This window comes from Triticum aestivum, chromosome 4D (genome assembly GCF_018294505.1).
Source record: "Triticum aestivum cultivar Chinese Spring chromosome 4D, IWGSC CS RefSeq v2.1, whole genome shotgun sequence".
Lineage (NCBI taxonomy): Eukaryota > Viridiplantae > Streptophyta > Magnoliopsida > Poales > Poaceae > Triticum > Triticum aestivum.
This window is the reverse complement of record NC_057805.1, coordinates 206,305,608-206,327,312: the sequence shown is the minus strand read 5'-3', so window position 1 is coordinate 206,327,312 and position 21,705 is coordinate 206,305,608. Positions and strand designations below refer to the sequence as shown.

The 21,705-nt window shown below is 45.5% G+C and overlaps 1 protein-coding gene across 4 annotated transcripts in view; it reads left to right on the top strand.

Annotated features, from left to right (window-relative positions):
* The window catches only part of LOC123097279 (erlin-2-B), a 17,195-nt gene extending 11,249 nt beyond the window's left edge, over positions 1-5,946 (top strand). For 2 of the 4 annotated variants that reach the window (XM_044518982.1, XM_044518983.1), the window contains 5 exons: positions 3,054-3,212; positions 3,658-3,804; positions 5,036-5,250; positions 5,335-5,443; positions 5,524-5,850. In XM_044518982.1, coding sequence (XP_044374917.1) covers positions 3,054-3,212; positions 3,658-3,804; positions 5,036-5,250; positions 5,335-5,443; positions 5,524-5,604 — 711 coding nt within the window. In that variant the 3' untranslated portion in view covers positions 5,605-5,850. Of the gene's footprint in view, positions 1-3,053; positions 3,213-3,657; positions 3,805-5,035; positions 5,251-5,334; positions 5,444-5,523 lie in introns of all 4 variants that reach the window. The other 2 variants (XM_044518985.1, XM_044518984.1) reach the window with 2 other exon arrangements.
* Positions 5,947-21,705: the final 15,759 nt, after the last annotated feature.

Here is a 21,705-nt window from a genome sequence, read left to right as displayed (position 1 = left end):
AGACAATGAGAGGGGACAATGAGGCAATAACCAAGCGGACGACGGTGCGCTTGGCCTTGCTGTTGTGGCCACGCACATTCCAGAAAATAATTTTATTGCACTTATCCATAAGAGGTGGGGGGGGGGCGCAGTGGGCGGAAGATGCAGGCCTGATCAAGCCGCGGTAAGGAGAGGCTGGCCTGAGGCGCAACCCGCAATCAGATCGCGCGACACTTGCCAGCAGGAGAAGTCCGCAAAGGTGAGTACAACATCGGTGGCGGGTGGGCGGTCGAACAATCTGGAGTACTTGGCGAGGATGTCGGCTGAGAGTGGCTCATCATCGTTGAGTAGGCCCAACCTACGAAGGAGGACGCGCTTGGCCTTGGTCTCGGAGTCGAAGCCACCATCTTGCTTTGCGATGTGGCTGCTGCGGCGAGGGGTGAAATTGGGAGGGATGTCTCCACGTTCGCGTCTAGGTGCAGGGGTATCTAGGATGGGCGTGGTCTGCTTCTTCAGAGATTGTAGGTAGCCCAGAACGTGGGGAGCGACGTGGGGAGCGACGGCGCAAGAAGCAGCACCATTCGACGTGCATGGCGGTAGTTGCATGGTTGTGGTCGGATTTGCGCTACATGGGGAGCCCGTGGTGGGCACCGCATTGCATGCTTGCGCGGGGTAGTTGCGCGGGTCGAGGGGCGCTGTGCATGCTGGTTGGGTGGTCTCCATCCCCGAGGCGGGCCCAGAAGATGGGCATGCGACGGCAGGGGGAAGAATCTGGGTCGGGCCAAATGTGGTCGACTGGCCGAGCTCCTGTTGCGCTGGGGTCGCGATGGGAGGCAGGACCATAGGGGCATCCTTGGTAGCCAGGAAAGGGGCATCAGGATCCGTGGAGGTTGGTGGAGGCTGCAGCAGCGCCAAATCCAGAGTGGGGGCAGGGCCGTTGGAGTTGGCCGCTGGCTGGGAGTCGTTGGGATCCGGGGCCGCCTCCAGAAGGAACAACGGTTTCGAGGCCGGGCGCGTGCCAGGTGAGCGAGGAGATGGGTTGCTGGCACTAGCTAGGGCGGTCAAAGGCGCAATTTGAATTGCTGGGGCCCCAGCCTGCGCGGCAACTTGGAAGGTAGCGGCAGACTGTCTCGCAGGCATGACGGCGACTTGCAGAGTAGCGACTGGGTCCACCTGGGTGTGGGCCAGCCGCGTGTGGACCGATGGGCGACGTGGCACGCCGCCAGTGGCTGGGCAAGGTCCTAGCACCCTTTGCCACTCTCGGCGAGGAGGGGTGCGGCATGGTGGCGGCGGCCGGAGGGGCGGCCAGACTGTCGGTTTTCGGAAGTACGCGGAAAATCGTGGCGGCGGGGCCATGCGTCAGGGCAAGGCGGGGAATTGCGGTCGAGGCCATCAGCATCGCTGCCGGGAGGCCGGGGGGAGGGGGCGACGGGAAACGACGGTAGTCGGTGGAGTGGCGCGCGTTGATGGTAACTGGAACCGCAGGACTGGAAGCGCAAAACGCTCAACGCGACCAGGGTCGGCTCCAGCAAACGCGTCCGGCTCCTCCAGGAGTAGCCCAGAGGAGCGAGGAATCCCGTCGGGGTTGGTAGTCCAAGCCTCAAGCTTGAAGACAGAGAGGTTGCTGCCGTCCGTGGTGTCAGGCGCAAGGCGGCCAACCATGCAGTAGGGAGACAGAAGTTGGATGACGGAGGATATGTCCCAGCCATGCTCTGGGATTCCGTATATCTCAATATCGACATGGATGCGCAGGCTAAGCAGCTCAGCGCCGGCGAGGCGGCTCCAGGCTTGGATGAGCAGGCGGAAGTTGGGTCCATAGACGGGGGCCATGGCGACGTGCGCGCGGGTGGCAGGGTCGAATAAGCGGAGGAGAAATTCGTCGCTGCGGGTGGGATGAACGGAGAACTCGTTGGGCCCGAGTTGCAAGCGAGAGCAGAGCGCGCCTGCGACGTCTGTGGATGACATGCCGGAGTGGTGGCCGGCAACCGTGGCGACCAGGGCAAGCTCGAGAGCGCGTTCCGTTGCGTCGATGCGCGCTGAGCGAGGGACCTATCAGACCGCACCCGTTGGCCGTAGCGAGGGGTGCCCCGACATCGGGGAGATCTCGCGTGATGTGGAAGCAGGTGGGGTAGTGGCCGTCGGGGAGGGGGTGCCTGCGTTGGAGGGAGGCGTGGGGGAGGAGGACGGCAGGGAACCGGGCCCGTAGGAGGCTGGCAGGCACAGCGTGGCTGAGGACGGCAGGGAATCAGGCCCGGAGAACGCGGGCTGGCTCGGCCCTGCCACGCTCGACGCAGACGAGCTCGAAAGATGCGGGAGGCGGCCCGCAGGCACTTGGTAGCAGGGGTGTGCCGGAGGGGGAGTAGGGCCGCGGCGTAGTGCAGTTGCGGGCAATGTGGCCGTAGAAGCGGCACCACCGGCAACGTCCGTGCCGGCGGCACTCAGTGCCCGGGTGGTCGCCGAAGCAGCGCGGGCATTCGCCCGAAGGAGGGGGCGGAGGTGGGTTGCGGCGTAGGCCGGGGTCACGACGCGGGCGCCTGAGGCAGCACGGCGAGCGGGGCCTCCTCCTGCCTGTGGCGACCTCCCAGCCCTCGCCTGGGACATCCCCACCGGGGGCGGCCTCCTCGCCGTGCACCACCGGGTGGATCTCGGAGCGAGGGAAGCGACGTGCGGCCGGCAGTGCCGGGGGTTGGGGTGGGGACGGATGGGAGGCTGGCGGGGTGGGGGGGAGCAGAGCAGAGCATGTCGCGGTAGGAAGGGGCTTCAGATCCCGCAGAGGACGGGCTCGACTCCAGCCATCGGAGCTCCCGAGAACGGCTGGAGGCGAAACTCCAGCCATCGGAGCTCCCGAGAACCGCTGGAGCCGAAAGGCGGCTGGGTGGCCATTTGAGCGCGGTGGGCGACGGTGCCGGCGCGGGCCGGCGGCGCAGTGGCAGCGGGGGAGCGGGCTTGCGAAGTTAGAAATTTGCTAATTCCATGGTTGCTCAGTAATATCGTTTCTATTATAAGTTATAACTCTGCTCTACAAAGTTTATTTGCTTGTTTCTGTTTTGGTTAATCCACTGGTTGATCTGTAGGTTGTCAATCGTCTCAATAAAGACTTTGTTTATGAGACCCTGCTCAATTATGGTGTGCATTATGATAAGACATGGATATATGACAAAATTCATCACGAGATAAACCAGTTCTGCAGTGCTCATAGTTTGCAGCAAGTTTACATTGACATGTTCGATCAGGTTGGTAAATCCTTTTCATCTAATAATCCACTTTTGGTTCTTTCTTGCATGACAAAATGTGCAGTGAAAATCCAAATGGGTGAAAACTCACTGTAAAGCATATACGTAACTCTTGGTGTGAAATGATTATGAGATGTAGGTGCATGTTATATTCTACATTTCTGCAACCTTCTTTAATCTAACTCAAAACACACCAGTGAGACACAAGAAGACAATTAATTACTGATATAGTGGTTCCACTGTTCGGCTAAGTATCCTTGAAATTTGTATAGATATAGAAAATATTCTCCCAATACATAGTATTCTTTTGAGAATATTTTGAAATCTATGAGTTCAATAGCGAATTAACATTTTTCACCTGATATTTTCCCTTCTTACATTTAGCTGTCCAATATATTAACCTTATACCTTTATCACTGGTTCACCTGTCCTGCCAAAATATCAGATTGATGAGACCATGAAAGAAGCTATCCAAAGGGACTGCACGCGCTATGCTCCTGGAATTGAGATTATCAGTGTTCGTGTTACAAAGCCAAACATACCTGTTAGTATTAGGAGAAATTTTGAACTTATGGAGGAGGAGCGTACAAAGGTATATGCACTTCATGTGACCAAATCATCTGACACTTGTGTCCATGCGAAGTTTATACAATGCTCAGTTCTTTAGATGCTATTGTTTGTGCAGCATACATATCATGCATTAGACCTTGTTCAATAAGCTATTGTGGCTAACGAAGTTAGAACACCTAGTTAGTTGCTCTGATTGATTTTTCAAAGTCATCCGGATTGACAATGGATTGTTCATGTTGCATATAACTGTGTAGTAATAGAAATTGCAACTATTTTACTTTGTAAACTAAAATTTTGCAACTTCACAAGCTGCTTTATGAATGCACATATTCCTAGTATTAGTAGGGCTTGTTATCAATGTTTTAAGTTCTGACCCCTATCTCATGCCATCATGAAAAGGCAGTAATGTTTTATTAGATCATAGAGCCTTTTTTAAGTCTTGACCAACAGGCACTAGCACCCATGGCATTTTTAGCAAGACAACCACGAGCGCACTGGGTGCGCACCGCGCCTCTAACCAACCAATTGTCGCTAGGTTCTCCCTCACCGAGCTTTTTTCCAAATCATGATACACAAATATATCTGGGACAGCAGCAACTTTGAGTCCTGGGACGGTCTACAACTTAAAGCCTATTTTGGGGCTATTGGTTGGAATTGTGATGATCATTACACTAAATTATACTATTCCTAATGTAATTTTCACAAATTTTGAACATATGTAGTGAAGTTATGTTCATACATTGTACTTGTGAACTGTGGCACCCCCAGTGCTAAAGATCCTAGATCAGTTAATTATTAGTCCCTCCGTTGGAAAATATAAGGTGTAGTAGTTTATTGAAAAGTCAAAGGTTTTCTATTTTGACCAAGTTTATAGCAAAATATATCAACATCTACAATTTTAAATAAATAAAAATGAAAATATATTTCATGATGAATCTAATGATAATGATATGGTTTCGAAGACATTGATATTTTTCTCCATAAACTTGGTCAAAGTTAGAGAAGATTGACTTGTTGAAAACACCTTATATTTTGGATCAGAGGGAGTATATGTTTTTTCTGATACAGGTATGAATCTTTGCTTGCAGGAATGATTACTTATGTTGATTTAATGTTACAGGTTCTAATATGATGATGACATCTCCTTGTTTGTGTAATATTAAGGTCTCCTTGTTTGTGTAACTACTAAGGTCTGGAGAATGTTTTCTGTGTACTTATCTTTTATTTACTTATATATAGTATCTTTAATCCAGGCGCTAATTGCCATCGAAAGGCAAAAGGTGGCAGAAAAGGAGGCAGAAACTCAGAAGAAGATCGCACTATCTGAAGCAGAAAAGAATGCACTAGTGAGCAAGATCCTCATGCAGCAGATGCTAACGGAGAAGGACAGTTCCAAAAGGCAGCAGCAGATTGATAATGAAATGTTCCTTGCCCGAGAGAGAGCCCTTGCAGATGCAAACTATTACAGGCATGACAAGCATTACTGTTTCTTCATTTATCCTGCTCATGCATGCTTCTTGTTAACTTGCTGCATTTGGTCTGGTCTGTCTAGGATTACGAAGGAAGCAGAGGCTAACAAACTAAAACTTACACCTGAGTATCTTGAGCTGAGGTTCATTGAATCAATTGCCAATAACACAAAGATTTTCTTTGGTGAAAAGGTACTCCAATCGTTGCACACATCATCTTCTTTTGTATATTTGGTGAGTCCTGGACTGAGCGATCGGCTATTCTTCTGCAGATTCCGAACATCATCATGGATCAAAGGTTGATTCGAAATCACCTTGATTCTGTTCCGAGCAAGGACCAGTTAGAAATATAGTATCATCTCTTGTAAATTTGAAGGATCGATGGTTGTTTTGTAATCCTGTATGGAGGTTTGGATTTCCTTGAAGCCCTTAGGCGCATGAGAATCAAAAAAGGATGTAGTAGTAGGAGGACCCCTTTTCAATTGCCTTGACGTTGTTTTCAATCAAGGACCGTTTAGCCTTGTGGAATACTTGTAGTTGAAGGATATGCACGCCCTTTTGACCTGCAAGGGAAAGAAATGCAGAGCTCATAACTGTAATGTGTTGCAACTGGTTGTGATTTGTTAGGACTTCCTCAACATGCTAGTAGTACTATTACTGAAGAGCTATAAATGTGTTTCACGGAATTGGAAGTATGAATTGGGCCGGTGTTTTCTAAAAGGATGTGGCTAGGTGTAAGTCAGATTCGGTAATTCGTGTTCTTTCCAGCTGTCCGATGCAAAATGAACAGCCGTATCATTTCTTAAACCTTCTGAATTTATTCAAACGCCTTCCTCCCTGTGACGCTGCGACTTAAATCGTGCACTAATCATATACGTAAATGCGCTTATGAAAAGTTATCACAACACTATTCTAGATACAAATTAAAGTCATACAAACTTTATATTACAACCCAGACGTCTTGAGGGCTTGAATACATAAACTCAAATACAAACGAGTCACCGGAAGCAACAATATCCGAGTACAAGTATAGATAAACAAGTCTGCTTTAAAAAGACTAGTACAAACAACAACGACGATCGAAAAGGCAACGGGGAGCCTCCTAACTATGGTCGTAGGTAAACAAGTCTGCTTTGAAGACTAGTACAAACAACAACGACGATCGAAAAGGCAAGACCTTCTGCCTAGGAGCCTCCTAACTATTTCTGGTCGTCGGAGGCCTCCACGTAGTTGTAGGCACCCTCGGGGTAGTAGTAGTCGTCGGTAGTGTCATCTGGCTCATGGGACCCGTCACAGCAATCGGGTATAGGAAAAAGAGGTAGCAAAGCAACTGTGAGTACTCATTCAAAGTACTCGCAAGACTTACACCCGATCTATACTAAGTGTGTGTATATATATATATATATATATATATATATATATATATATATATATATATTTTAACGCCCAGAGATCCTTCCACGACTCCCTGCGAGGAAGCAACTCCAGAGCCATCATATCCATTTCATGTCTCCAGTATCTAGTTCTAGTTGTATAGATCGGGATACAACTCCGAGCGTCTGTTACCATGGACACGACTATTCGAATAGATTAACTTCCTTGCAGGGGTGCACCAACTTACCCAACACACTCGATTAGCTTTGGCCGGACACACTTTTCCTGGGTCATGCCCGACCTCGACTGATCAACACGCCGTAGTCCTACCTAGGCTCAACGGAGAGACCAACACGCCGGTCTACATTCTAAGCGCCCAGGGGTTTTGGGCCCATCGCCCTTTGCACTCCTGCGCGTTGCGTGGATGCCCGGGATCAGTCCTGGCTACCTCTTTATACAAAGCAGGTGCCTACGCGGATAACCCGGGCGCGTGCCGCTCAATCGCTGACGTCCGAAGAGCTTTCGGAGAATCTTACGGAGCCGAGTGCCCATACTTATTCCCGCGTGGTGGTTAGTGCGAAAAGGCCTGAGGCCTACTCATATCACATATCCAAACCCGTTAGTGTCTTGGGAGCGCGCGGAGACGATCATTGATCCACGATCTGTGGTCCCGTCGCCTCATCTCACGGACTTAGGCAAGGGCTAAGAATACCCAGCCATGCCGCGTAATTATCTCGCGGGTACCCTCCAGGTCAACCCAACTCACAAGAGACTATCGGGAACTCAGTCCACCTCTACCGGGGTAATACCGCCTGTCCCTCCAGTCTTGCAGAAAAAGTAACTCTCGCGGGTACCCTCACGGTCAACCCGACTTCACACTTCTCTCGCGGGTACCCCTCGGGGCCGACCCGACTTCAACATGGTTCCTGGGTAAAGTCAAAATAACCGTGTGCCCATAACATCAAGGGGAAATCCAAGGAATCACCCTGGATGGAGCCCCACTCGATGTAACCGTCAAGGTGACCTTGGAGGAATCACCCTCGAAGGGTTCACACTTGAGGTGTTGCACGACAGAGTCGTTATCGGGACTGAGTATGAGGAATCACCCTGGGAAGTCCACGACAGATTGGCTACACTACAGATGTATCATCAGGAGTGCGATACGAGGTATCACCCTCGGCACTCGATAGTAGCTCTGCAGAGTCGTACAACTAAGGGGGTGTGCGGTGTTGTGTTAGTCTCTGCACCTCGATCAGGTTGCTCGAATCATCGATCATAAAGCGGGGGCAACAGGGACAAGGTGAGGGGTCACTGGTGGATCACTAACCAACCTATACTAAACATATAGGATAAGCAGGTAGGTAACAATAGCAGGTTACAAAAGCAGGCTATGCATCAGAATAGGAACAGACAAACAACAATAGCAAAATCTAATGTAATCATGAGAGAGAAAGAATGGGCGATATAGGAATGATCAAGGGGTTTTTGCTTGCCTGGAAGCTCTGCCGAGAAGGAAGGTTCATCGCCGACGTTGTCGATCACAGGGGCATCGACAACAGTCTCGGGGTCTACCGGAGAGAAGAGGGGGAAGAAATAGTAAATATAAAGCAAACAAATGCATCACAAAGCATGACATAGCAAGATGCGGTGCTAGGGGTGACCTAATGCAGTACTAGGTGTTGCACACGGAGCGGGAAAATATCCGGGAATATTTTCCCAGCTTTGGGCATTTATCGGACAGATGATCTTGAGGGGAAGGTTCCATGTTTGCAGTGTTAGAGGCATGTGGCAGGTATGTGGATGAATGGTGTATTCGGATTCATCTTATTTTTTTATTTATTTTTCATATATAAATTATTTTCATCCGAGTTAAAGTTTAATTTATATGATTTTTCAAAATTTTAAACATTTTCTGGACTTTCTGCATTTTATCTTTATTTCGAAAATAACTTAAATTGCTAGGGGTACCCAGCCGTGTACCTGGAGGCTGACGTGTGGGTCCCGTTGACTCAACGGTCAGCGGTTGGACTAGTCAGACGGTGAACAGTGCGGGTGGGGCCTGCATGTCATGATCAGTGGTGTTAGTTTAATTAAGCAATGTTTAATTTATCAGGAGGGTCCACACGTGAGCGGCTAATTAGCCTAATTAGTATTAATACTAAACCTAAACTAAACAAGGGCTAGGCGCCAAATGCAGAGGGCCAGCCGGCCTCGCTAGCAAGCATGCCCGCGTGCACACAGGCACTCGATGGCTGCGGCGAAGAGCAGCAGGTCAGGGCACTAGGGAGGCGGAAGGTGGCGCCGCGGCGACGACGGCTGGAGGCGGGCGTGGGGCAGGGGGCAGCCACCACGTGCGGGAGTGCGGACGGGCACGCGACCACGACCACGGCAGGGAGCCGGGCGCGGCGAGTGGGACGAGCAGCGCGAGCGGGCGCAGGCCCGGGCGACGGTGGGGCGTGGCAGGTGAGATCGGGCGATGTAGGTGGCAGCATGCAGCAGAAGGAGGCAGCTGCAGCAGGCGGTTGCAGGCGAAGGCGAGCGCGGCGTGGGCGCGCGCTGTGGGCAGTAGGGGCGGGCGCGCGGTCGAGGGAGCGTAGTGGCGAGTAGGTGCGCGCGCGCGAAGTAGAGGGCGCAGTGCAGTGCGGGCGTGGGCGCAGACAGACGCGAGTGTGCGCACGGGGAGCAGGGCTATGGGCGTGGGTAAGTCGAGCTCGGGGACGGCAGCTACGACGGAGAGGGGGGGGGGCAACCAGTACTCCCTTCGTTCCTAAATATTTGAGATTTCAACAAGTGACTAAATACGGAGCAAAATGAGTGAACTACACTCTAAAATATGTCTACATATATCCGTATGTTGTGTCTATTTGAAATGCCTAGAAAGACAAATATTTGGGAACAGAGAGAGTAGATGGCAATGGAGCTCATCACGAGGTCAGAGAGGAGCTCAGGGGAGCTGGAGGAGGTCGAGGGTGACCGCGATTCTTGGCGAAGCACGGGGGCCGTGGCGAAGGGGATTGGAGAATGTGACGAGGAAGAGGGCTCCCGGCTCCAATCCGACGGTGTAGAGGATGTAGCGGACGACAGAGGTCATCCAGGACACGCCGGCGTGGCTTGGGAATGGCCTTGGCCATGGCATCGGCGAAGACGCGGTGATGGTTGTGTTCAGTCAAGACGGAGGCGTCGAGGACAGCGAGAGTGAGGGGAACGAGGGGGATGGAGGGAACTAGGGTTTGTAGCGGAAGAGAGGAGGGGGTGTCTTGTAGGGATAGGAGGGGGAGGTCGTGGATGCCCGACGCGTGGCCGGTGGCCATGCCGATGGCCTCCACGCCCTTTGCCTCTACTGTAGCAAGGTAGGGGATGTGTGGGGGAGGTGGGCTGGGCCTCCAGCCTCATGTGCCTCCCCTTGTCATTTGCTTCCCCACTTTTTTTTATTTCTGCAACTTTCTTTTCTATTTTCTTTTTCTCAAATGCTTAACATTTAAAATTTACACCAAATACATTTAGTTGACTATGAAACTTGTAACATAATTATTAGTAATTATTTTGGAGAGGCCCACAATGTTTCAAGTCAAATGGAAAATTACATCAACTTTTGTTTATTTTGAAAAGGTTATTTTTGTTGTTTTTGGACCACTTTATATTTTCCTAGGGATAAACTGGTGAGTCAAATAATGTTGGGTTCAACATGGCGATGATCAGGGGAAATTATAGAATATTTTGAACATTTTATTTTTACTGTTTGAAGAAATAATTTATTTGAATTTATTTTAAATTTGAAATTGGTTTTGATTTTTATCATGTGGCAATTTGGCTTAGTTAAACCCGATGACATGGCACCATTAGTGTGAGGTCACTGTAGCATGACACTAGGGGTGTTACATTCCCCAATTGCCTCCACGGACCACCGACTGGACTGCTAGTCATTGCGGCTGCAGGCGCTCCTGTGCCAGCCTTGCCGCCCCATCCTCCTATCAACCGCCGCTCATTGTCGTTCTTGTTCGCACACGAACATGTCACTGTGTACCCTTGACATCGGGGTGATGCACCACAACTCTTGTTGAAGGAGACCCGACGGGAAGCGCGATACACAAGCAATCCGGCGGCCCGAAACGCCACATGCCTGGGAGGACCCTGTCAGGGCGCGCAATGGTTATGTGCTTCCCTAGATTGACCTGATCGCCCCTAGGGCCTCGTGGATTCTCCGTCCTTCAATCTCAAAGAACGAAGAAAAACGAGAAGAAAGATACAAGGGAGAGAGATAAAAGTTAAGGTTAAAGTGGTAGATGATTTTGTCGATTGAGTGTTGTTGTGTCAATCAGCCGTCACCCCTCATGTATATAAGAGGCGGCTAGACTTCCCGTGCAAGGAAATGTTTGGATTCACATCCAAAACCCAAGTTTGGGTCCAACTCGTAATCCCAACTTCTCAAAACTGTTTGGTTTAAAAGCTGGTTGCACCTTGCGGGTCACTTTTGAGGCGGTAAATGACCTCGGATGGAAATGAGCCCAAAAGCAATTTTAACCATTTCAATGAGACAAATAGCTTTCATGTTGAACCTTTTTCGATCGGAGGCCATCTTGAGGGATTTTTAACTATTTTCTGAAGTCTGCAACAGATAAATTAGGAAGCCAGATGATTGCCTCCGGATGGTCCGGCCATCTACTGCAACATCGTGCAGTTTCGCTTCTAACTTTTGCATACGATCTTGGATTAAGACAATTATATATCAAAGTTGTCCGTTCCAATGAGATGAACAAATTTCATGTTGAAATCTTTTTCATTTGAGGCCATCTTAATTAGGTTTCATGTCATTCTTTAATCTGGTGCCAAGACGAGCATATCTGAACTTGTCATAACTTTTGCATCCGAGCTCTGTTTTAGACCATCTTCATATCCATCTTGATCTGCTTGAAGAGAGCCATCCGATGGTGACTTCCAATCATAAGTTTGAATTAATCTTGACATAGCTTTCCAACTTTTACTATTGTGCCACTTTTGAGCGTCAAGACATGCCCCCTGTTTTTCGTCAAAGCTAGCGTGCCGAAAAATAACTTGTACCGTGTTTGCTCAAGGGATGATGTCAACACTCCATCGACCATTTATACATTCTTGGGGCGGTAAGTATATATCATCCATTGCTTGTTTGAACCTTTTGATGCAAACTTAGGTGAAACCTTCTCAACTTCATTGATAATCCGTCGGTAAAGTTCCATATATATGCATCTCAAAGACATACGCCAAACCATCTTGTCCACCCTTCCACGGGATCTTGCAAATAATAAAAAAATAATTTCCTCCAATCCATGCTTTGCCTGCATAAAAGTCTCATTAGTGTACGAAGCGGTGAGCTGCAGTTCAGCCTTACCTATGTTGGCGAGAACAAGCATAGGCTATTGATAGATATGCAATACACCATGATCAACATGGTAGTCTGATGCTTATTGTGCCAAATCATTTTCTCTCCAATTGTCATGTCTAGATATATGAGCAATATTAAATCTACCCAAGTTAAATTTTACATCTGGACATACCACAAGATAAATTATAAGTGATTCGTCAAAACATTGATAACCCTTAGATATTTGTTGCACTACTCATAATGAATCAGCGAAAGCCTCAATATTGTAGCACCTATGCAAACAAAAGCTCCAAAATAACATTGCATATCCGGCTTTGATTATTGTGCAAAAAATATTTTAAGTGGCATTAGGATTCACAAAATAGCACCATAAGAAGATATATAAACAACACCAACATGTTGGCCATTGTTATGAATTCAACCATCAAGACATAGTCTCCATAGTACTAGAGAGACAAGGCTAATAGCAACATTATGCTTGTCATAAATCCGATGCTCAATAATGAAGCCAACAGTGATTTGGCCTCTCATAGATTTGAAAGATTTGTAGGCCAAATCATATTAAATCAAAGCATAAGACCACCCACCAATTTCGCTACGAATTGGTCTATGCAACATATTTTGAATGTCATCCATCATAATGTCTCAACTCCATGCAAGCATAATATAGGTATATGTGTAAATTTCCATGCACACGGACATTGCATCGGTCTCCAATTGAACTTAGTTCGATTGGAGACCGATGAGTTCGATTGGAGACCGATGCAATGTCCGTGTGCATGGAAATTTACACATATACCTATATTATGCTTGCATGGAGTTGAGACATTACGATGGATGATAAGGACGATGTTAGGATACTACACCGGCCATGCTTTGACATACTCTTAGGTCGATATATAAATATCAGCCATTACCATAAGGTCCATGTACTTCATCCACCAAAGCACATATAGCCTAAATAAACAAATGAAATGAAAAAGCAAGTATTTTGGCACTTTGGATTAGCAACAAACTTGTATCTAATCGAACGCATGATGATGTGGTAAAACCCTTTCATGATGTAAGAAATTATATTACATCCATATGGACCGGAATAAGCCCATGGGATCGTACTCGAGGATGAATTCCATGGCATCGACATCGATGACATAGTTGGAGAATCTGGATAATGTGTGGACCGAAGATGTTGAAACCTTTGGCTTGGTCGTTCATAGTTTTCACTCTTTTACTTCTTCACCTTTGTCGCACTTCTTGCAACGGAAGCTTGCACATCATTCTTATTTTGAGTACTTCCTTTGGGAACACATGACATATTCCCCTTTTCAAGTTCTTGTGCACTAAGTTTTTGCAATTTCTTCTTTTGCCAATATGATAAACCGAGTAGGCGTCCCGGCTATTTTTTTTGAAGTAATGACAATTCTTGTTTTACCTTGTACACTTTCAACTTCTTCTCTTTAGAATTGGTACTTGATTGACTCATCTCATTGTCTTTAGTAGCCAATGTCAACACTTTAATTGGCTCTTTATCCTTTAAGATCAAGTCTGAAGTAGCATACTTATGACCATCTTTTTTAACGCGATAGACTTGCTCAACCACCTCCTTATTCTTCCTTGTGCTCCAGGCCGATTCTTTTTGAGTGAAACGGTCTTTAACATATGATTGTTTATTGAATGTGGGTATTTTTGGAGCTGCATGATCTTTGTGAGATGACCTAAAATAATATGGAGAATTTAACACTTGAATCATACCTGTCCCATGATGAATATGAATGAAAGTTAGCATAAGGAGGTATCAATGGCATTGGCATTGGCGGCCCAAAATACGGATACACATATCATGCATTGAAATTTCCGCTTTGCCAATACCGGTCCTCAGATTTGAGCCTAGGGGACGATCTTGATGCTTTTGAATTACTTGGACAATAAGCAATCTTCTCCTTACTTACCTTTTGATATTTTTCCAATAGCTACGCGAAAGTGATTTTCAGCTTTTTACCTAGGTGCTTACCTTGGCCTTTTCTTTCTTTGGTTGTGCTTGCATCGATTTTTGGACATTCTTGTTGCCTCCCAGTACTTGGGATCTTCATTGCAACTTCCATGGAATTTTTGCCCTCAAGAATATTATCATTGTGCTCTCGAACAACTTCCTTACTTGAAGGCTTGATCCCATTATCCACACTTTTTACCTTCTCATGTTTAAATGAATCATCTTGAAGCAGACGATGCAAAAACTGTTTGCCATCAGGACCAATCAGAGTAGACTGGTCATCTCTTGGTGTCTCAACAAATTTCAATCGTCCTTTACTAATGGCCGATTTAACTATTTGATGAAACATGTTGCAATCCTCAAAATTATGCTTGGACGAATGATGCAACTTACAATACATCCATCCTTGGATTTGATGAGGACGTGACTACCTTGGATACGGCCAAAAATATTTCATACATGCATATTTGTGAGGTGATTCCTAATACAAACCTTGCAATAATTTATTTATGTTATCCAGGACAAAAATACTTCACCAACATTTGTGCCATCTCTAATTGTAGGTTTATGGGACAATTGTATAAAACTTGTGTGACGATAAAGGAAAAGGAAAGGATTAGGTGATGTTCAAGAAGTCCTTTCATGTCACTTTGACCCAAGAGAAGACCGAGCCAAACTGCTCCATTTTTTGCATTCGGAGTCCGAATAGGGTGAATCTGTTTTGTTGGAATGCTTATCTCGTGCACTTTCCAGCACAATTGGAATCGCCTTCAAATTCCTCCAGAGTGTGGAGATATTACCGAAACGGTCCAATGTCGCACCAGAATTCGAGGCAAACTACAAGTCAAAAGGTGTTGCGTCACCTCCACTTGGGCCCATGGGCCTTGTATGACCTCCCACCTCATTGGCCGCCACCCCTTGCTCCTATATGAGTAGATCAATCTAGTACCGTTTTCTTTGGGATTTGTTTAGGTAAAATTTAGCCATTACAACTTCGTGTACTTCATTTGTGTCCATCAACCAGGTCAAGACCGCTTTCGGATCCCCACTTTTATCAATACTTCATCTATATTCACAATATTCAGATTGCTTTTATCATATTTTTGCCCGTTCTTCGATTGCGTGCAGGAATAGACCTTTGTGGTCAGGATGATCGTGCTTCCGACATTGTTAGTAACCTTAGGAAATTAGTTTAGCTATTGCTAAGATGCAACATCGTGCATGTTTGTAGCCTGATCGTCAAAGTTGTTCTCCACCAAATCGATAGTTACCATCTCACCAAAAGATCAGGACCCTTGACTCTATCAAGTGGTATCAGTTTTCAGGTTTCTTGGTGAGAATTTCAGTTATTCCTTGATTACATTTATTTTCTTACCTATTGTACAAGCAAAAGCCAGAAAAATGTTAGATCTGTTCATCCTTTGTCCAAGCCAGCCCGAGCCTTTGCAATTTTCCTTTTAGTGCTTGCATAGTTGAATTATTGGCTCAATCATCGTGTCGAGTTGCCGCTCTCAGTGTCTAGTTCCTTTAGAGTTTCGAGTTATGTTCATATTAGTCACGCCGTGATGACCCACAAGCATATGGGATCAGTTGTAGCCTTTTCGATAAGTAAGAGTGTCCAACCCAACGAGGAGCAGAAGGAAATGACAAGTGGTTTTCAGCACGGTAATGTCTGCAAGTGCTGAAATTGTAAGTAGCAGAGTAGTTTGATAGCAAGATAATTTGTAACGAGCAAGTAACGGTAACAAAAGTGCAGCAAGGTAGCCCAATCCTTTTGAGGCAAAGGACAGGCCAAAACGGTCTCTTATGATAAGCAAAGCATTCTTGAGGGTACACGGGAATTTCATCTAGTCACTTTCATCATGTTGATTCGATTTGTGTTCGCTACTTTGATAATTTGATATGTGGGTGGACCAGTGCTTAGGTGCTGTTCTTACTTGAACAAACCTCCTACTTATGATTAACCCCCTCGCAAGTGTCCGCAGCTATGAGAAAAGTATTAAGAATAAATTCTAACCATAGCATTAAACTTTTGGATCCAATTGGTCCCTTACGGAATAGCGCATAAACTAGGGTTTAAGCTTCTGTCACTCTCAAAACCCATCATCTAATAACTACTCCATAATGCATTCCCTTGGGCCCAAATATGGTGAAGTGTCATGTAGTCGACGTTCACATGACACCACTAAGGGAATCACAACATACATAGTATCAAAATATCGAACGCATATCAAGTTCACATGATTACTTGCAACATGATTTCTCCCGAGACCTCAAGAACAAAAGTAACTACTCACAAATGATAATCATGCTCAAGATCAGAGGGGTATTAAATAGCATATTGGATCTGAACATATAATCTTCCACCAAATAAACCATATAGTAATCAACTACAAGATGTAATCAACACTACTAGTCACCCACAAGCACCAATATATAGTTTCGGTACAAGATTGAACAGAAGAGATGAACTAGGGTTTGAGAGGAGATGGTGCTGTTGAAGATGTTGATGGAGATTGCCCTCCCCAAGATGGGAGAGTTGTTGGTGATGATGATGACGATGATTTCCCCCGGGAGGGAAGTTCCCCCGGTGGAATCGCTCCGCCGGAGGGCAAAAGTGCTCCTGCCCAAGTTCCGCCTCGAGACGGCGGTGTTCCATCCCGAAATTCCTCCCCTTATTTTTTCTAGGTCAAAATGACTTATATACTAGAAGATGGGCACCGGAGGTGGGCTGGGCTGAGCACAACCCACCAGGGCGCGCCTGGGGGGCCAGGCGCGCCCTGGTGTCTTGTGCTCACCAGGTACCCCCCTCCAGTGGTTATTTGCTTCAGTATTTCTTATTTATTCCATAAAAAATCCTCGTGAAGTTTTAGCTCATTTGGAGTTGTGCAGAATAGGTGGCCGGACGTAGCTTTTCCAGGTCCAAGATATCCAGCTACCGGAATTCTCCCTCTTTGTGTGTACCTTGCATATTATGAGGGAAAGCCATTAGAATTACTCCAAAAAGCATTATTATGCATAAAAACATTATAAATAACAGTAGGTAAACATGATGCAAGTCACTGCATCATCATCCCTTGCGCTGTCGACCACCACCATTAATCAGTTTCCACCACATGCTCCCCATCATTCATTGTCATAATCATACTTAAGGTCGTTCACATCTTCGCTTGATCCAATATGCATCTTATCTGGTTTGTTTTAGAAAGACAAAAAAATGAGAGAGAGAAAAGTAAAAAACAAGTGAGAAAAAAAAGAGAGAAGGAAAAAAAGGAAAAAGTGAGAAAAAAAGAGAGAAGAAAAAAAGAGACAAAATTTGGATCTATCTAGACTCAATATCGTACCTGAATTCAGATTGGAATATGTTTTGCGCAGTGTTTAGTAAAACAGGCATATCTTCCACATACGAACTCCGTTTTGGCTCCACAAGTACTCAAATTCAAGCTATCGACGAGCCGCGTTTGAATAGTTCATGAAGCTTGTTTAGTATTTTCACTTCCAAATCGGCTTGTAAATAGGACTTTTGCCATCCGAAGTTTGCAAACACAGTTTCTCACTGTTTTCAGGCCACTTCCCAAATTTTTTGACCCCTCATATGAACTCGAAATTGAGTGATTCTTTTTTGCCTTGGAAAGCTTGAGTCAATATATTTCCTAAGAAAATATATCAAAAAAATTAGCATGAAGTTTTCTAGGGGAAAGTTGAAGAGAGAGTGCTTGGTATATCCTGCTTGGAGCTTATTTCTCATCATTCTCTTTATGCCTTTTGATCTTCACTTATATCTTCTATTCAGAGATACTTCATATTATTTGTTGCTCCTACTTGTGCAATGCCGTGGCCCCATTAGTGTTCTAGGATCGTGTCTGTAGTACGGTCTAGCCTAGGACCAACACAGTATCTCGTTGATCACATATTCAACATTGCATCTTTGAATTGATTATTGCTAACCTTTTGACACCATATATTTAAGCCTTCTAAGCTCCACATATTTGTACAACGTGCATACCTACATTCACCTGGCAACCGCTTTACCCAATCTTTGGAGTTTTGATACCGCTGGTTGTCGGTCGCCACCTGCTGCATGGTAAGAACTTGTAAGACATTGATATTCTATGCTGTGAGCATTTATCACCACATCCGTGTAGTTAATAGGAACATTATCCTCGGATTTCATTTATTGTTTATACTAATCATGAGAGGTTCCAGAGTTAGAAGTTCTTGGACGACGGGCACATCTTCACCACCGCGAGAGGTGCGACCACACACACAAGCATATGGTCAGGTTATTTCTCTACCGCCTTTTCAGGCTAGATTTAATCCCGCTATTTATCTTGATTGGGAGCTTGAGGTAGAACAACTTTTTACTAGCCATGATTTTTATGAACTTGAGAAGGTACGAGTTTCCACTTGAGAATTTGTTGGGTTTTGCTTCCATCTGGTGGAGTATGTGTCGTAAAAAACATTGATAATCAACCTAAAACTTGGAAAAATTTGAAAGCTGTAATGAGACAACAATTTTTTCCTTCTACTATCGTCGTGAATTGCTTCGCAAATTGGAACAACTAGAAAAAGACAAGAAAACCGTTAATGCTTACTATCAGGATTCAAATCTTATATGCATCACTGTGACAAAGAAGAATCTAAGGATGATACAATGAATAGATTTTTTGGTGGTTTGAACCATGAAATTCGCGCAAGATTTCAGTATATTCCCCGTTGCATTACTGGTATGTATGTTCGCGCTTGTACCTTTGAGAGACAGATATAGGAGGATCCATTGGGTGATTAGAACAACTACTATTCAAGTTCATGCTCACCACCACCGGTTGTTTCCTCCACCGTTGCACCTGCTAGAGCAGCCACACCTCAGATTGTGAGCACGACATCATCTCAAGTGTATGGTACATTGCCATCGTCCGTACCTACATCAGCTACATCGTTGCGACAAGGTAACAGTAAAGGTATTGATGACATAACTTCACATGAGAATGATGCATGGCTAGTTGACTTGAATACATCATGTGTTGTGTTACGTGTTGATTTGAGCACACCACCTATTTTGAGAATCGTTTTACTATTATGAATGTGCCATTTGATGAAACAATTTAAATATCAACAATTTTGAGTGGACCCATTGAATTAATTGTTGATGAGAAAGAACCATGTGACTCGAGAATAAACCTGATTTGGATCATGTACAATTAATTAGCCATGAGGACATGTTATCTATAAATTGGCATGCAAATTCTCTGTATTCTAGTAGGACAACCTCCAGAGCACTCTCACCTTAGTAGTAGTAGTAGTAGTAGTAGTAGTACCACCACCGCTTGTAGAATAGCCACCATATCGAAGGTGTTGTAATCGCCAAGAAGAATAAGGTATCCTTTTTAGTTTGTGTAATCCCTTTGGGGCCTCCCGAAAGGGAAAACAATATGTAAATTATGTTGTTGAAATGAAGTAGTTTCATGCTTCACTTTGTATTTTTATTTATGAATTTATGGGACGTGTTCTTATGCTAGGGATCCTATAGTAGAATCCTCTGCCGGTAGTTCTCTATTTAGCCTTGTGTGACGTTTGAATGAGAACCTTATGGCCATAGAGAAGTGTTCCCTTCGGGTGGAACTGCTTGGGAAGATGATAAGAATTTACCCCACGAATTTGTATTTAAAAACATCAAGTGAACGAACCTAGCTACATTTGATACAAATAATGAAAAATATGGTGAGCACTGAGTAGGATATCACACCACTGCGCACACCACCGGTTGTACTGTTGGCCTCACCAACCCTTAATAGATCCCGCAATAAGATATAACCAGCTTAAAGAATAGACTTTGCAAACAATAACAAAGAATTAAATATTTCAGTGAACAAAATATTAGCCTAATAGTATATTACCCTAATTGCATATTAGCTTAATTGCATGCTAACCTAATCGCATATTAGCCTAATTGCATATTATGTTGGGAAACATAGTAGAAAACAATTGTTTTTCGCCCTATGAACGCCCAAGAACAATATGAAGATGCATAACGGGTTGTGATCAACAATCGTTATCGACTCTGGGAGTGCAGCGGAAGTAGGCAAGTAGGTGTAGATCGTACTTGAAGTCCCTTGAACATTGATGACGATCCCGCGAACCGCCCACGAACGATCCCTCGAATGGAAGACCGAAAGCACGACCTCTGTACTTGGTTGCAAGCGTATAGTCTTCATGATCCGGCAGCGCTTCGCCGTCCAGAGCTAATCATCGCCGGATAATTAGAGGGAGAATATTAGAACCACACGGGATTCTAATTATGAGGATTAGAGGTGTCTAGGGCTCGCTCTAATTAGTCAACTAGGACCAACTAGAACGTGCACTAGATCAACTAGAGGAGGCTCAAAACTTGTGTCCACATAAGGGTGGAAATCCTCCAGTATATATAGGATTGGGGGGGGGAGAGGGGCTGCCACCAAGGTGGAAAGAGACCCCTTGGGGCGCTGGCCAAGGGAGGGGGAGTAGGACGCCCCCTCCAAGTAGGATTAGGCACCCCTTTTAGGAAGGGGGGGGGGCTCCCTTGTTGGGCCCTTGTGGCCAAACTCCTTCTCCACCTCTTGGCCTTATTTGGCCCGTTGATATTAAATTAAATATATGTTTGTTCTAAATTTTTTCAGAGCATAATATATATAATTTAACATATCCGAAAACATTTTCCACCTATATATATTAATCGGTAATACCCGGTATTACCTGATATTCACCAAAACCCTTACGGTTACCCCGAAACGCTTCCGGAACCTATCAGAACTATTCCGTATATTAATGAAAAAATTCCACAAATATATTCTCATCACTCCCATCCTACTAACACTCAGCAGACCATGATTACCTTAAGCTTGTGACCCCGTAGGTTCGGTAACCATAGACATGAACGAAACCCCTTCGTTTAATGACCGATAGCGGAACCGTGGACATCCATATTGGTCCCCATGATTACAAGAATGATATTCGAGTGAACCTTTGGTTATCATGTGATGTTCCCTTTGCTTCGTGATACTTTACAAAACCCGGTGTACATCGGTATCCTCTTGAGTCATCAACATGCTCACTATACCGTTGCTCCCGTTACCGGTTATGTTCTTCTTTCTCGTTGACATGTTCCGCCATCCCTGTGATGTTGTCACCTGTGTCTAGCCAGACGATGATGGATACCTTCACACCGAGAGGGCCCTAAGAATATCTCTCCATCGCCGAAGGAGCAAATCCCACTCTTGAGTTGTCCGACCACTTGTCAAACTTTTCGGTGAGCCTGGAAGTTGTCGTTATGATCACCTTGTTAGAGATGACGTTTGAGCAATCACAAAGCCCACCATCCGGTAGGAAATGACCGAGATACTCTCATGGTCTGAGGAACTAAAACACACGCTAACACTCCATCTTATAACAGATGATTTCAGATGATATGATCACACAATATAACAGCCACGTATTAGGTCATTTCAACATGATCGTTCTTCTAACGTCATACCCTCAATGTTGTTTTAGGACTATTGTTACACTTAACGATGTCCAAAGATTCGGAAAACATGATCACTAACAACAGTTGAGCCGGTCTTAGAGGTGAGACCGGGAACCTATTGTTTAACGTTTATCATTTCACACGTGCATATGAGTTTTCCACTGAATTGCATATTCCAGGATCATAACAGTTATAGCATGAAATATAAACTCTAAATTATGAATAATGAA